The sequence below is a fragment of the Sorex fumeus genome, unplaced genomic scaffold (assembly GCF_029834395.1).
Source record: "Sorex fumeus unplaced genomic scaffold, SorFum_2.1 ptg000002l, whole genome shotgun sequence".
Taxonomy (NCBI): Eukaryota; Metazoa; Chordata; class Mammalia; order Eulipotyphla; family Soricidae; genus Sorex; species Sorex fumeus.
The window spans coordinates 56,135,001-56,152,078 of NW_026606059.1; the positions used below are offsets into that span (position 1 = coordinate 56,135,001).

Genomic DNA, 17,078 nt, shown 5'->3' on the forward strand with positions numbered 1-17,078 from the left:
GTGGGGAAGAATGCAGGTAATAGCCCTTGTCCCACTGGAATGTTCTGGGTTACTTTGGTGATCTTCAGAGGACCTCTCAAGGGCCTTTTCTGTCCATTGTTCATTATTTCACCCCATCCCTCATTTTCCAAACCAGACCGTACCAGCACACACAGAAAAAGAAAGTGCCTTAACAAGAAAGCATCACTTGGGGCTGGAGCGATAGCACAGCGGGGAAGGCGTTTGCCTTGCACGCAGCTGACCCAGGTTCGATTCCCAGCATCCTATACCGCCCCCCAAGCACTGCCAGGAGTAATTCCTGAGTGCAGAGCCAGGAGTAACCCCTGTGCATCACCAAGTGTGACCCAAAAAGAAAAAGCATCACCGTTCCAAAAAAACCTTAAAAGGACTTGTTAAAAATGTATGCTTTGAAAGGTATGGTAGCAGCATTCTTATTGCACTTGCGCACTGGCACCTGACCTACATATTCCACTGACCAGCAGTTATAACCCAGGCCATAGACCAGCGGTTTTTAATCTTTGTACCCCTTCCCCCAAAATGGTAGTTCAAGAACACTGTAGTTTAGGGTACCTTTATATTATCGACAGCTCTAGTGGCTTTTCCTCTATTCCTCCAGTAATTCCCAGTTCCATCCACTGCCCCCAATCTGCTTCTGTCCATTGCTCATGCCGCACCAGCCTCATCTGCTGCTTTACTATGAAGTCTGTGTCCCATCTTGCCTTGGGGCCTTTTCTTTTGCTTATAATTTCTGCAAGCAATGCCCTTCTCCCAGACCTGTTGTTTAAAAAATAATAATAATAATAGTGACATGAAAAGATTTGATCCCTTTGTAGTCTCTAGTCAGGAATCACAGTGGCATAGCTGCATGCATTGACTTTGGCACTTCAGAGACTGTAGTCAGGCTATAAAAAGTTTCATCTTGGAATAGGCTGGGAGCCATTTGAGTAGAGAAACAGCACTAATGCCTTCTTCATGACTATCTGAATTCCAGTTTCCTTACTTCTTTACTTTGTCCCCAGACTTTCATGATTGTATCCAGTGCTGCAGGAAACATCCTTGCACCTCCATCCTTCTAAGTTGGTGCTTGACTTTGTCCCAGCCAAGTATGACATGGTTAGGCCAGGATGTGTATCTTCAAAAAAGGGTGTTGGTCTAGTGTAGGGCAAGAGAAATGATTCACATTTCACAGTAAGGAATTTCTCCTAGCTCAGCAACAACAAAAAGATTTTTAGCCATTGCCAATGCAAGGAAAGTGATTTTTGACAGTTACGTTAGTTACTACTTCCTTCTGTACTGATGAGTTAAGGATCTTTGCCCTCATTTATTTCTCATTTGGATTGCCCTTCATGAATAAGCCATTGTATCCACTGCCCCCCCCTCCTTTTTTTCCCTCTCAGGCTGTTGATCCTCTTAGCTTGTGAGGTCACGTGCATGTTTTAAAAATCAATTTATTGTCTGCCTTCTGCATTCCAAATTTGTCTGCCAAATCTTTTGTCATAGAGAAGTATTTAAACATTAGGTGCTAAAAGATACTCTTCGTAGTTCTTCATTTTCTTCCCCAGTGTGTAGGTGTCAGGGTAAGAATTCTTTTCCAAACACCTCAGAAGATTTTAGTACTGTCCATTTGTTTTGTTTGTGGGGGGCACACTCAATTATGTTCAAGGAAACACACAATACCAGGGCTCTCGTTTGCAAAGCAGGAATCTGCCCAGTGACCCATCTCCCTAACCCTCCAGATTCAACATTTCATGTAATACCCTTAGCTTCTTCTTAACCACACACACTAGTACTTCAATTTCCTCTCTGCTGTCCTTCAGGGCTCATGACCAAGCAGGAATCACCTTTTCCTGTTATTTATGCACTTGTCATCTTTGCCACTGCCAGGAAGTAAGTGGAGCACAGTGAAAATGAAGATAAATGTTGTGGGGTTTTTATTTCTTTGCTGCTGTCTTCCACAAGACTCAATGGTTTCAGTCTTGGCTTCCCATCACAGTCATTTTGGGAGATTCTTAAGACAGATGCCTAAGAATATCTCTAGCCTACTTCACAGAAAATGACAAGGTTCCAGGTGGTTCTGTTATGCAGCCAGACTTCAGAACTTGTGCAGTAGAGAATGCATTCCTTAACCATCTTCATATTCAGCTTGGCAGAGAGGCACTTGTTAAAGATTGGATAGGTAAAAAAAAAAAAAATCAGTTATTGCCTCAGAAGCATTCAGGAGAATGTCTGATCACTATAATTATGATATGTGCAATAGTATGTGCATGATCCAGCTATTCCTAGACAAACATTTCAATGCAAGAAGAATAAGTAGTGGAATCAACTACACACTGAAATGCTCAATTATGTGAGACTTTTGGATCAGTTTTACACAGCATTTATAAAACATCTTTATAGAATCATGTAGAATATGATATCTGATTTTAAAAGAAGTTTTGGACTGCCAAAACATTAGCTCTGCCCTTCCATTTCTAGCAAATAATATGACAGATTCCCTTGAAATGCAAAAGAATGTGTCTCTTGAATTCTGTGTATAATATTGGCAATTATGTGCAGTTTTATAAGGTATGGGATTAATTCATGCAATTCTGCATACGTTGAAACCGCAGAATACCTAATGACCTCTCCCAAGTTTAAAGATCAGCTGTAAAGGGTGAGAAAGAATCCAAGAGTATTGAAATAGGGCTGAAGAGATAGAGCAGAGGTTAAGATGCTTCCTTACACGCAGCCAACCCTTGTTTGATCCTCAGCATGACATATAATCTCTCAAGCAGAAGTGGTCCTTCCTGCTAAGGGTGATCCGTGAGCACAGAACCAGGAATAAGCCCTGAGCATTGCTGCCTATGGTCCCCACTCCCCAAAAAAAAGCCCCAAAAATGAAAAAGAGTTTTGGTATAGCAAACTTCTCCCACATGGAAAATAGGAACAAAGAAGAAAAAAGTGCCCTCCCGGTTACCAGCACACATTATGTGTTTGGGCTAGTGGAATTATATGTATGTTTCACTTGCTTCCCTAGAAACGGAAGTTTTCATTTTTTTTTTTTTTTAATACAGATTCTTTCATGGAGTTGCCAATCTGTCAGCAGACCTGGTTACCTTTAATGATTGACAAATCCCAGCTCTGAAGCCAGTTCAACATTCCCTCTGGCAAGGCATTGAGTAACTGCTTATCTTCATGATGTTGGACTTTCTAGCTGAGAATAACCTCTGTGGCCAAGCAATCCTCAGAATTGTTTCCTGTGGCAATGCCATCATTGCTGAACTTTTGAGGCTCTCCGAGTTTATTCCCACTGTATTCAGGTTGAAAGACCGAGCTGATCAGCAGAAATACGGAGACATCATATTTGACTTCAGCTATTTTAAGGTAATTCTTCTCCGTAGCATTTTTCTGCTGTCCTACATAAGCATGCTTTTTCTGTAGGAATCAGGATACTCTGAAATGCAAAGCAATCTTGAAGAAGAAATTAAAGAGGAAAGCTTGGGGCTGAAGTGATACTAAAGCGGGGAGGATTTTTGCCTTTCATTCAGCCAACCCAGATTCGATCCCCGGCATCTTATATGGTCCCCCAAGCACCATAGTGTGAGTGCAGAGCCAAGAGTAACTTGAGCATTGCTGGGTGTGACCACCTCGCCCCCCGAAAAAAGCTAAAAATGAAAGCTTTTGAACCAAATTTAATATCAACCACTTCAAATAATATATCTAAGTGTAGATACTTATGGGAGCCTTAATATAGTATAATCAAAATGTAAAGGATAACTGGTATAATTAAGTACCCAGAATTTAAAAGCATAGTACTTATGGTTGGTTCTTTCAAAGAGATTGCATATCTGTGTTTTTTTTTTTAATCTGTGTTACTGTTCTCTTCATTATTCTCTTTTACTCTGCTTTCAATCTTTGATATCCTCATTGACCCTAAAAATTATTTGAAAAAGAACAATTTAGAGATTATTTTCCACGGCAGACTTTTATTGACATTGAGCCTCATTCTGTTTCTCTCCTTAGGGTCCAGAGTTATGGGAAAGCAAGCTGGAGGCTAAGCCAGAGCTGCAAGATTTAGATGAAGAATTTCGTGAAAACAACATAGAGATTGTGACCAGATTTTATTTAGCATTTCAGAGTGTGCATAAATATATTGTAGACTTAAACAGGTATTGGCTGATGTAGTGGTAGCTTATTCTGATAGTAACTGGGTGGGGGTGGGGGTGAGGAGTGGAGAGGAGCCACTGAGAGCATGTAGACCTTTATTTTTGATGGATGGAGGTGGGGGTTAAGAAGCAGGATTTATGGTGGGTGGGATGTGGTGGTTAAGTGCTAGGCTGGGAAGCAGGGACTGGAAGGGGCAACATCAAGACTCTCAGGGGCACAGTGCCTGCCATTGTTCACAGGCCCATTATTGATTTGGGATGTCTTTGACCCCCACAGCCATGTGGGCTGAGCATCCACATGAACCCATGTAAAGCCCCACTTCTTGGAGATGTGGATCTTCTGGCCAGCAAGAAACTTGAACTTGGCCTGGTGCAGAGCCTCAGTCACATGTTCCTTGTTCTGCAGTTTGGTAGAGACGGACAGATGACTTGGCCAGTGTGTACCCTGGCCACTGTGCCTGGGGACTTTCCAAAGGCCCTTCCACTGACCTGTTTGGAGCCTTGATATTGGGGCCAGCACAAGAGCAAACAGGACACGACACAGAACCTGTCTCCCAGGTCCCTTATTGCAGCACATGCAAGCCACAGGCTATCACACTACCAAGGAAGCTGCCTGCTGTCTGCAGCGTTGCACACCCGGTCCATGGGATGGAAAGCACAGTCAGCTTAGTTGGCTGCACGCATGTAGACCTTTTTGAGTTGCTCCAAAATATACCTGCTTATACTGGATATAATTGTCTTTTTTTTTTTGTCCTCTAAAACTGGTCATCTTAATTATTTGAGAGCTGTATAATATTTTCCTGTTCTTGTGAAGTAGCATAATAACCTTGATTTATACTTAGTCATGTGGCTTTCGATCCTGGAATTTATGGTCATTTTCTTTTATATTTTATATGAAAAGTGCAGGAGGGAAAAAGGAACATATTTTTGTAGCCTGGGTAACAGGCCTGACTTCTTATTCCTGACCGCACAATATCCTTTCGCTTCCAGACTTTATGGGTCCATTACTCATTAGCTTTTAAACTATCTATACCAACTATGTTCTTAGGCCATTACTCTTAAGATATTTGTGATTCATAAATCATGACTGTAGAATTTTCCTTTATTTGGAGTAGCCATAAATATCAGCCCCTGGCCCTAATCACTATGAATTTGCACTCCCAAAACTAATCTTAAAATGTAAGGGAACATGAATTGTTTGAAAATTCAAATGCCTGATGTTTTTTGCCTTATCTTAAAAAAAAAAAAATCCATCAATAATGTTAAAAGTGTCTGTCCTCAATGACTAACTTGCCATGGTGTTTTCTTTATAGATACCTAGATGATCTCAATGAGGGTGTTTACATTCAGCAAACCTTAGAAACTGTGCTTCTCAACGAAGATGGAAAACAACTTCTAGTAAGTACTGGTGACCGTTTTGCACAGAAATATAATACAGAGCATCAACCTCTGTATGTCACGGAAACATATTATGCAGTACTTTATACAGCTGTAAAGCAGCTAATGATCCTACTTTGCAGGTCCATATCTTAAAATATGGGAAATATAGGAAACTTAAAATTATTCTGACTTTAAATTCTGACTTAAAATATAGGAAACTAAATAAAATGGTAAGTGAAGAAAGAACTTATCCTGGAAGGTTAGTGCCTCCTCCATGTAAACAGCCTTTCTTCTTTCTCTTTTTGCACCTTTGACCTCTAGCCTGATACCTCATTTACAGTAATCACCTAAGAAATGTTTGTTAAGTGAATGCCTTTATCACAAAGATCTGTTTATGGTATTGAGACTGATTTGGTGTTCGATGGTCAAATATCAATAAATATGCCACTTGAAAGATAATCTCCGGGGGCTGGAGCGATAGCACAGTAGGTAGGGCATTTGCCTTGCACGCAGCCGACCTGGGTTCGATTCCCAGCATCCCATATGGTCCCCCAAGCAACGCCAGGAGTGATTCCTGAGTGCAGAGCCAGGAGTAACTCCAGAGCATCGCTGGGTGTGACCCAAAAAGAAAAAAAAAAAGAAAAAGAAAAAAAGAAAGATAATCTCCATGAGTTGGTTATTTTGCATACATTTTTCAAATCCCATTCTGTCTAGACAGGACACTTAGGAGAAAGCCTCATTGTAATATATCCTCATTGTGATATAAAGCTCTATGGAGGAATTATAGCAAAATGGTCTTCATCCTTTATTAACTTCATTCTTTAAGAATGTATAATCCAGGAGCTGGAGAGATAATACAGTGTTGAAGTGCTTGCCCAGGGCTATAGCAATAGTACGCAGGTAGGCAGGGTCTTTGCCTTGCGTGCAGCCGACCTGGTTCGATCCCTTGCATCCTATATAGTCCCCCGAGCACCTCTAGGAGTAATTCCTGAGTGCAGAGCCAGGAGTAACCCCTGAGCATTTCTGGGTGTGACTCAAAAAGCAAAATAAAACGCTTGCCTTCTGCATAGAGGATCCTGGCTTGATGCCCAGCACCGCATATGGCTTCCTGAGCACCGCCAGGTATGGTCAAAAAAAAAAATAATTGTAGTAAATAAATAATGTGTACTCTGACCATTGTCTTTTTCTCTTTATAGTGTGAAGCACTGTACTTGTATGGAGTTATGCTGCTGGTCATCGACCAAAAGATTGAAGGGGAAGTGAGAGAGAGAATGCTGGTTTCTTACTATCGATACAGGTATCCTGTGCTAGAACTGTTAATTTCCAAAGTTTTGCTATTGGTAAAATTAAGTACAGGTCTTCATACTTTATTTTTTTGGTTTCGGGGGTCACACCCAGGGGTGTTTGAGGGTTACTCCTGGCTCTGCTTCTGGCAGTGCTTAGGGAAGCATATGGGATACCCGGGATGAACCCACAATACTATCTCTCCAACCCCAGTGTCCACACTACTTTTATTTTTAACAGCGGCATTATGATCTAGGCTGCAAAAGTTTAAGAATTTTTCTCTTTTCCAAATATAATGTAGAACTATAACAATTACTCTGTTTTATATCATACGTGAATGAAATATATTATCTGCTTCTTTAAAAAAATGTTTTTAATCTTGTAAAACGTTGTCTACAATTCTGAAATCCAAACTGTTTAAAAAAATAAGTAGTTTCTCATTCACACACAGACATACACATATACACAGGAACTGATCTTTGGCAGTAAATTAGATTAAAATTGAAATCATTTAGAGTCAGAACTTGGTTGGAACATGTAAGAAATTGTAGTCTTCGTTTATTTCATTTGTGAAATTTATCATGGAAATGTTAATGTGTGTTGATTATGTAATGTTAAATCACATTCTAATGTGTATTCTATATGACCTATGCACCATAAAATTTTCTTATATTTGAAAATTACTATAATCTGAAAGAATTCCAAACCCAAAGATTTTAGGGAAAAAAGGATGTGGACCTTTATGTAGAATAGTAGAAATATAAGAAACTAACTTCTGGGTTTTCTATAACAGTGTTTTAGAAAATACAATTTGGAATCTTAAGGCTGGTCACATATAAAACTGAAGAATCAGCCTGTAACTGAATTTTTGTGTTGCATGTCAAAGTGTCTAATGGGAGTGGTTTGCTTCTCCTTCTATTTCCCATTGCAAACACAACTCAGTGCTGCTCGATCCTCTGCGGATTCAAATATGGACGATATCTGTAAACTGCTTCGAAGTACCGGTTATTCCAGCCAACCAGGAGCCAAAAGACCCCCCAACTATCCTGAGAGCTATTTCCAGAGAGTGCCTATTAATGAATCTTTCATCAGCATGGTCATTGGCCGGCTAAGATCTGATGATATTTACAACCAGGTGGGCTCAGAGTTTAGTGGTTTAAAGAAATTGCTTTTACTTTCCTCCTCTTTCTTCCTCAAAACAGCAAAAAGTTATTTTAAACCTTTTCAGCTATGCAGTAGGATGGCTGTGGGAAGGAAGGATTATTCATTTTGGCAGAATTCCGGATTTGGGGGAGAAGATGAAATTTGATAAATATTTGAAAGGGAGATACATTTATTTTCAACTATTCAAGAAACGGCTCCTAATGTATTGACAGAGGCAGCCAAGATATCTGCCCGTTTGTTCCCCCAGTCCTGCAGTGAGCTCTTCATTGAGAAAAATAGGCCAACAGCTAAAGAAATTATAGTGAAATAGTTATTACCTTATTGGAAAAGTAGCTTGAAACATAACAGGGACAGCAAAGTTGCAGTAGGTTGCATCAGGTAGTACAGTGGTTATTGTACTTGCCTTGCATTCCACTGACTGTTTCAAATCCCTGGCACCAAGTATATTATTCCCCCTAGCACCACCAGGGGTCACTTGTGAAAACAGCCAGGAATATTCCCTTAGCACTGCCATTTATAGCCCCCTTCCCGCCAACCCCAGTAGATAAATCGCTATATTGCTGTATAATATGTTTTGCAACAGGTTACAAAGGGATTGTAATGGATCTCCAGACAAATCAAGAGTGGGGCTGTAAAATCCTGCAGAACCAGAAAATTCTTTCACTTTTTTTCCCCAGAATACATAACACTCACTCAGTTAAATGGGATAGTATGGAAAAACTGTCATTTGCCTTCATTTTCCTAAAGAAGACATAACTGTACATAGTGTATATATGTATTTTTTTTCTTCCTAGAAGAGAATAAAGACTTGGACTTACAATACCCTGGGACCATTTATCACACATTATATCTACTCTGTACAGTTCTTTGGGAAACCTTTTGATTTTTCTTATGAATAAAAGAAGATAAAAGTTAGTTTTTGGAGGTGGAAGTGATAGTACAGCAGGTAGGGTGCTTGCCTTGCACACAGCCAACCCGGGTTGGATCCTCATATAATCCCCCTGGTAATAATCCCTGAGCACAGAGCCAGAAGTAAGCACCACTAGCTTTGACCCAAGAAAACAAAACAAATTTTTTTTAAATGTTTTTTAAGACACTTCAGAATGAGAAGCTGTGTGAAGAGCTAGATCTCCATGATAGTTTGTTGCTATTCATTGAGAATGAATGTGGACTAAATTGTTTTATTTTTCCATAAAGTATTCTCTGCTTTTCCCAAAGATCTTGCAATGTAAACATTGTTCTTATTGCTGCAAAAAAAAAAAAAAGAATTCTTACAGGGTGGACTCAGGGTCAGATCAGTAATCTGCATCCAGGTGTGAACAGCTTCAAAGCTCATGCCAACACTCATTACCCTCCTACCTCCCGTCTGGTCCATTGTGTCCCTGTTCAGGCCACTGTGTTCCCATTTTACCTGCCCAGAGACTTTTGTGACTCTGACATTAAGATCTGGTTGTGCTCCATTTCCTCCCACCCTCTGCCCTTCCCCTCCTTACCCCTGCTTCTCACTAATTGCACCAGAGGCCTGTCACATGACAGCATCTGGTTTCCTGTCTCCAGACCATGTGGAATTGGACCTGACAAGTAGTTTCTGGACTCTTACCCACAGGGTATGGTCCTGTATTTGGAGCAGCCTCATTCTGCCTGGGGAATGGAGAATAGTCTGGAGAGGGAATAAAGTTGGGCAAACTCATCAAGGAAGAAGTAGCAAAGACTTTCTGGTTCAACTTCCAGGCTTTCCTGAGACTTAGCCACACTCCTGCATGCAGTTGCCTCTGCCCTTGAGACAGTTTCCTCCCTCTCTGTTTATAGGAGCTCAGGTGACAGATAATGTGTGTGTAATCAGTACATTATGCCATGGAGCCCTGGGACAACCCCTCCCCCACCACCACCACCACTACCACCACCACCACCGACATTAAAAAGTTGGGGAGTCAAAAAAAATGTTAGGGGATCATAGACAAATACAGCAGCTAAGGTGCTGTACCTTGCATGCAGACCTGGTTTCAATCCCCAGCACTTCATATGGTTCCCTAAACCCATCAGGAGTGATCCCTGATCACAGACCTGGGACTAAACTCGAGAACCACTAGGTATAGCCCAAAAACAAAATGAAATAAACCGAAAAATGAAATAAGTAGTAAAAAACAAAGGCAGGCAGAAAAAACACCCAACAAAGTAGATTAAGAAGAGAGTGATGTCTCGGCAAGCCAAGGAGAGATCATTCCTCAGAGAATATTAGTGAGGGATCATTGAATTGAATTGCCGGTGAGGTTAGGAAATTCTGGCAGGTGACAGTGAAGGACAAATCCCGGTGAGCAGAAGAGGACATCGGAAGTAAGAAAAGAATCATAGCCGGCAGAGTCTGTGTGTTCTGCAAGATTTGTTGGCAGAGACTTAGAAACGGAAAATTTGAGAAGAAGATAGGAAGTTAAAAACATTTTTTCTTCTTTCTGAAAAAGATTTTAAGTGGCTGCAGGGTCAAGGGCTCTCTGAGTAAAGGTTCGGAGCCCCGAGTGACTCGGAAGCAGGTGAAGGCCTTGGTTGTGTTCTGTTTCTTACCAAGCGGCAGTTCTGAGATTGCCTCCCCACGTGGGGAACCATCCGTGAAGGTGGACTCCTGAGAGCCCCTGTGTTGGAGAGCTAGAGCATGCTGTCATGCAGTTGGTGCATGACTTGGAGTGTGATCCTGCTCCCTCGTGGGGCGCCCCCTCTGTGTTGCAGGTGTCAGCCTATCCTTTGCCGGAACACCGCAGCACGGCCCTGGCCAACCAGGCCGCCATGCTCTACGTCATCCTCTACTTCGAACCCGCCATTCTGCATACGCATCAGGCAAAGATGCGCGAGATCGTGGACAAATACTTTCCAGATAACTGGGCAAGTATTATAGTACAATTCTTTTTCTCTGTAATCTTGTTCCAGAACAGATTTTCCCATCTTTTCACCTACCATCCAAGAGGTGGGCATGTTGTGTAGAAAGAGTCATGAAATTGATCCTATTGGGAATTTATAAATCATAGCATGAAGGAATGTATCCGTATAATGTCATAAAGAAATTTTGGCTTGGGGTTTTATTTTTTTTTTCCACTTAACCTATTGGTTTTTTTTTTTTTTTTTTTGTCAAGAGGCAGTTGTGGTACACACACACACATAAAGTCTTGCTTTCCAAAAAATATGTAATATTGTATTGTAAAATCTTAGCACACCGAAGGTTGTGTGTTCGCGGGCTCTCTGGACGGCTCTATCTTACTGCCCGCGTTTGGTGCTCTTGAGCCGCTGTGTGTGGCCTGGATCAGGACGGCTATTGGCCAACAGCAGACGAAGGAAGAAACGAGGACCAGGCTGGTCGATATCAATTGTAGTTTATTCCAATCCTCTTCACTCCCTGTCCTCCTCTGCCTCCTTCTCTCTTGGGCCCCAATTTGGAACCCTTTCTCCTTCTGGCTCTGATTCTGGATATCTGGAGCCCGAGCTCTCTCACTTCTGACTCTGCTCTCTCCGAGCTTCCATTCTTAGTTTATATGGCAATCACGTAGGGTAGTGACACAAAGGTGGATTGAACATTAACAGATCAACAAAGAGAGGTAAGACCACGCCTCCAGGAGGTTAACTCAAGGATAAAATCTCATCTAAAGAGATTACTCCAGATTACTAGGATATCCGCTCAAGGGTAGGATCCCAACGAGGGTGTGTTCTTTCCTTAGCTAGTAATCTACTTAAATAGTTGTAGTAAATCTACTGCTAATATTTCTAGCAATGTCATTCTGTATGAGCACAGTAAGAGATATAAACTTACAGTTTGGTTCTTCCTGAGAACATCTCACTATACATTCCGCAGTCAGGTTAGTCTTCCTAGCCCCAGCAGAGTCTCGTCTGGCCATAATTTACTTTTGGATCCTGACAGCATTTGTTCATGATCATGCCCTCAACTTATAGTTGACTATCTTGGTGCTTTGGCCTGGTCCATTTCAATGCCTGGGTAGCTCACAGCTTGCCCTGGGTCTATTCAGTCCCTCGTCGGGACCCTGCTTTTGGGGTGCTAGGAACTAAGGGCAACTGAGTCAAGAAAGCAGATACCCAGGAGTAAATATTCAGTTTCAATCAACTCCCAAGTTACAAAGCATAATATTAACTGTCTTCCTGTGTCCATACAGAAAGGACATTGCTTACAATACAAGTTCAGTGTCCTTAGAAGGATCTGATCTTAGGGAGAATCTGATTAGGGAGAAAAGGTGATTAACTGGCTAGAGAGGAGAGCACAGAGAAGAGTAAACAGATAGAGGAATGGGAGTGACTTGGGAGCACTAGGATGGGTGTGACCCAAGCTACCTAAGGAAGGACAGAACAGTGTTATCCTACATTGGATGATGAGTTCGTGTGATTCTGAAAGATTCTCTCATGAACTGGCAATCCCTAGACACTTTTCAGCTGGGTCAGTGAGCTCAAAATTGTTTTTATGATAATAGTAAGCTCATTTCATTTTTCATTCACTTTCTTTTCCAAATGAGCATACAGTACATTTCTAGAGCCTGTGACAAATGTCCCAGTAATCTATATGCAGAAACAGAATATAAACTCAGTTGTCTTCATTTAAACAAGACACTCCAGAGACCTTGAAAAAATGTTTAAATGATGTTAGGTAAAGGTAAAGGCAAAGGCCCTCCCGTTGATCGTCGATTTGCTCGAGCGGGCCCAGTAACGTCTCCATTGGAGACTTTGTTGTTACTGTGTCTGGCATATCGAATACTCTCGGTAGCTTGCCGGGCTCTCCGAGAGGGGCGGAGGAATCGAACTCGGGTCGGCCATGTTGGCCGCTTGTAAGGCGAACGCCCTACCCGCTGTGCTATCGCTCCAGTTTTTTTTTCCTCCGGGGCCACACCCCACAATGCTTGGGGCTGTAGTCAGTTAACTCCTGGCAGGGCTCAGGGGACCTTATGGAGTCTTGAGGATCAAATGTGGGTCAGCCATATGCAAGTCAAGTGCCCTCCCCACTGTCCTTTCACTCTAGTCCTACCTAAGAGAGAACTCGATGACTCAAACTCCTGCCTTCTGAGTTCAATCCCCAGCGCCAAATGTGATCCTGGCATTTTTGCTGTTTGTGTCTGGCAGCTGTGCCATCTGAGTTACCTGAGGCCTCCAGTGATGGAACAGTGTGTCCAGCAGCTATAAGAAAGGGGCCACGTGGGGCTGGAGCGATAGCACAGTGGGTAGGATGTTTGCCTTGCACAGGGCCAACTCGGGTTTGATTCCCAGCATCCATATGGTCCCCCCAGCACTGCCAGGAGTGATTCCTGAGTGCAGAGCTAGGAGTAAACCCTAAGCATCGCCAGGTATGACCCAAGAAACAAAAATAATAATAATAACTATAATAATAATAATAATCTGTCACTGTCCACTGTCCTCCCGTTGTTCATTGATTTGCTTGAGTGGGCCCAGTAATGTCTCCATTGTGAGACTTCTTGTTACTGTGTTTGGCATATTGAATATGTCACGGGTAGCTTGCCAGGCTTTGCGGTGCAGGTGAGATACTCTCGGTAGCTTGCTGGGCTCTCCGAGAGGGGCGCAGGAATCGAAACCGGCTCAGCCGCGCTGACAAATGCCCTACCACTGCACTATCACTCCAGCCCAATAATAATAATAATAATAATAATGCAAAAATTAAAGAAAGGGGCCAAGTGTTTTGAGGCCCTCCGTAACCAAAGGCATATTTGACCTCCTTCACATAGTCTCTGATTTTCTTTCAGCCTTGCTTTAGTCATTTTTCCTCAAATTACTACCTGGTCACCCATGTTCCAAGGAGCAGCTGGTAAAGAACACTTAGTTAGATGTCCAGGAAATCTTGGTCTTTCCCTGAAATGGAGTTTATTATTTGGAGGGGATAGGGTGCAGCACTTGGGGCCACACCCAGCACGGCTCAGGGCTTCTGAGTAGGGAATCAGTCCAGTAAGTGCCTTACCCTCTGTACATTCTCTTCAGTTCTGAATGGAGTTTAAACTGGAAGGATGATGCACTGTCATCTATAACTTTGTCTTGCTTTGAAGTGAGTCGGGGCTTAAACACTGAACGAATTTCTCCTCTTTCAGGTAATTAGTATCTACATGGGGATCACAGTTAATCTAGCAGATGCTTGGGAACCTTACAAAGCTGCAAAAACTGCTTTAAACAATACCTTGGACCTCTCAAATGTCAGAGAGCAGGTAAGTTCTGGCTAATCACGAAGGACATACTTAGAATTGCAAGCAGGAAATGAACTTAAGTGATTTCCCAAGGAATTTGGAAGATGCTCAGGCAAGTTTTTAAGACAGTGAATAGTGAAAGGTGAATTACAAATAAAAGGCTAGACTCAGTTCTAAAGGAAGATTCAGCTTCACAAGACCCATCAGGATGATAATGGGTGGCCCAATAGATTTAGTTTTACTCTTGCTGAAGATCATGTCCTTATGGACAAAGCTTCTATGCCAGTAGTTGCAACTTAATTCTGGTAAACTTATTTTAATGTTTTTATCAGTAGGATGAATGGTGAAGAGGATAACTCCATACTGGCAATATGTCTGTTGTTATCCAGTGTTCATCTTGTCTCGTGTGAAATAACCAGGAAGATTCAAAATATGCATCTCCGTAAAACTTAAGTGACTATGAGAACTTAAGGCAGAAGGAAATACCTGAATAAGCAAAGGAATAGCAATGAGATAGTTCTGTTGGGGTGGCATACTTGATTTTTCTAAATAGTTACCTTCTTTCTTCTGCTGTCAGAGTTTCTGGTTTTCCAGTGAGGAAATAACATTGACTCAGAAAACTCCAGGATGCACCTTGGTCAAATAAATTGAATTCCATAAATAATGTACAGAATGATTTCGGTTCTGGAATGCCTCCTAGAAACCTATTAGAGAAAGTTGGGCTTCCAGCACATATCATCATCAGCACATTAACTTTTTATGACTAAATCCCTTTCCAAAATTGCATCCTCTTGTTCTTTGGTGTCTTAGGATAAAACATTCTGATAGTTCCAAACTAAGGTGGATAGATGCATATGTTATGTTTAACGTTAGACTCTTGCTTCAGGAAAAGTACAGTGGCTAGATTTAAAAAAAAAAAAAAGCTTGAAAATTCAATTTTGTCATCCTGAGGGATATTTCTTGTTAAAAGTCTGCCTCCTGTGGAAATCTTGTCTCCTAAGTCTCCCTGAGTCACTCTGGTCTGCTGCCTGTCAGGACAAACAGGAAATAGGTGCTTGAGCCTCTGCAGCTCTCTCTTCCACAGGCTAAATTAGAGGCACCCCAGAACCGCCTTCAGAGCTCCAGTTTATGCTTGTAGACTCCAAGACAACAGAGGTTAAATTCAAAGTCACTGGCACCTTTTATTGCGGCTACAATTGGGGTTCTCAATTCCGGAGTCCAGTGTCTTAAAATGTCCATTTTCCCTTCAGCTGTCTTCACTCTAGTTCACATTACTCCTCTTATGTAGAAATCTCAGAGATACCTGGGAACCAGGTTTATAGCTCAGGGGTCAGAGCACAGGCCTTGCAGGCCTTAAGGCCCCGAGTTGGATCCCTGGAACTACAGGTCCGTCTTCTTGCCCCAGCATTGCTGCTGCGTATGGCCCCTAACAGTGCAGGTGTGAGCATCACCGTATCAGCAGGCCCAGCATTGAACCCTTTGTTCCAGCTGACTGACCCCCTGAGTTCTGCCTGGGAAATCCCCACCATCTCCGGAGGGGTGGGGGGGCAGAGTTGTCTGTCCAAGGAATCATTTAAGTGAAATTGTTGTCAAAGAGGGACCCAGGGATTGCTCCATGATAGAGCAGTGCTTTGCAGGCAGAGGGCCTTGATCCCAACCTCCCCACCCCTACCCTCCATGCTAAGTTTGTTCCCAGCAACATAACAAAGTGCATGGTTCCAGTGCACTGTAGCCCCGTGAGTGAAGAACCACAGCCCAACCTGCCCCTTCCGGTTCACTGGTACATAGATACCACAGCTAATGTATTCAGTGCCCCGGTTACCACAATATCAAATGGGAGGACAAAACCAATTTCCTTTTTATTTATCTATTAGACACCATGAAATTACAGTTATTCATGATCAGGTATCAGGTACACAGTATTTAAAGACCATCCCTTCACCAGGGTCCTCTTCTCTCCACCAATGCCCCCCTCCCACCCAGCCCCCATTTGTCTCCCACCCACCACTCTGCTTCTGCAGGGTGGCAGGGAAAAAAAGAGGCTCTTTTTTCCTTTCTTCCTTCCTTGCTTGCTTGCTTTCCTTCTTTTTTTTTTTTTTTAAATTTTTGCACTGTGGTTTACAATACAGTTGCTGATAGGATTTCATCCATAACACTTTACCACCTTTCAGTGCTGTCTTCCCCTCCTCCACCTCTTCCTCCTCCTCCTCCCAGTTGAACATGCCCCTCCATTATAGATGTTGCCCCCTTCCTGTTCTATCCCTCAAGAAACCAATTTTTTTTTAAGTAATTTCTTTTTCCATATGTCACACATGTAGGGGGCTAGGAAGATAGCTGAGCGCATGCCTAGGATGTAAAGGGCACCGAGTTTGTTGGCCCAGCATCTTCATGGCTGCCCAAGCACAACTGGGCATAGCCCTGATGGCCTCCAAGCTATGCCAGGGCCCCCCAAGCATAACCGAACCAGAACATTTGAACTGTGATGCACAGCCCCCCCGAGCACTGCTTTGTGAGGACCCTCAAGAAAATATCAGTTGAAAGTATTTTGTCATTTTCTGTCCCAAGGCCAGCAGGTACGCCACTGTCAGTGAGCGAGTGCACGCCCAAGTGCAGCAGTTCCTGAAAGAAGGCTACTTGAGGGAGGAGATGGTCCTGGACAACATCCCGAGGCTTCTCAACTGCCTTCGAGACTGCAACGTTGCCATCCGGTGGCTGATGCTCCACACGGCAGACTCGGGTAATGCGCACCAGGGCTGGGGGGGGAGGGAGGGGGGGTGTTCCTCCTTCCTCACAGAGGCTTTTCCCGTCCAGAGGTGCTGTGTGATGCCAAGTGGCTTACCAGAGAGTGAGAGTCCTAGAATAAGCCAGTTTGCTTTTTTGGAGTTGGTTCTTTCCTCTCAGCTCCTCAGACCAGCAGCCCAAACTTTCCCCT

At 42.7% G+C, this 17,078-nt stretch overlaps 1 protein-coding gene and 1 non-coding gene across 2 annotated transcripts in view; one reads left to right on the forward strand and one right to left on the reverse strand.

The window, feature by feature from the left end:
* The window catches only part of WASHC5 (WASH complex subunit 5), a 56,130-nt gene that overhangs the window by 1,596 nt on the left and 37,456 nt on the right, over positions 1-17,078 (forward strand). The window contains exons 2-9 of the mRNA XM_056134495.1: positions 3,054-3,363; positions 4,003-4,148; positions 5,459-5,543; positions 6,722-6,822; positions 7,752-7,944; positions 10,695-10,847; positions 14,054-14,167; positions 16,712-16,883. Of these exons, the coding sequence (XP_055990470.1) occupies positions 3,175-3,363; positions 4,003-4,148; positions 5,459-5,543; positions 6,722-6,822; positions 7,752-7,944; positions 10,695-10,847; positions 14,054-14,167; positions 16,712-16,883 (1,153 nt within the window). The 5' untranslated portion in view covers positions 3,054-3,174. The remainder of the gene's footprint in view (positions 1-3,053; positions 3,364-4,002; positions 4,149-5,458; positions 5,544-6,721; positions 6,823-7,751; positions 7,945-10,694; positions 10,848-14,053; positions 14,168-16,711; positions 16,884-17,078) is intronic.
* LOC130023163 (small nucleolar RNA SNORA70) lies at positions 4,691-4,825 on the reverse strand. The gene has a single exon (XR_008792419.1). It is a non-coding gene; the product is annotated as a small nucleolar RNA SNORA70 (small nucleolar RNA).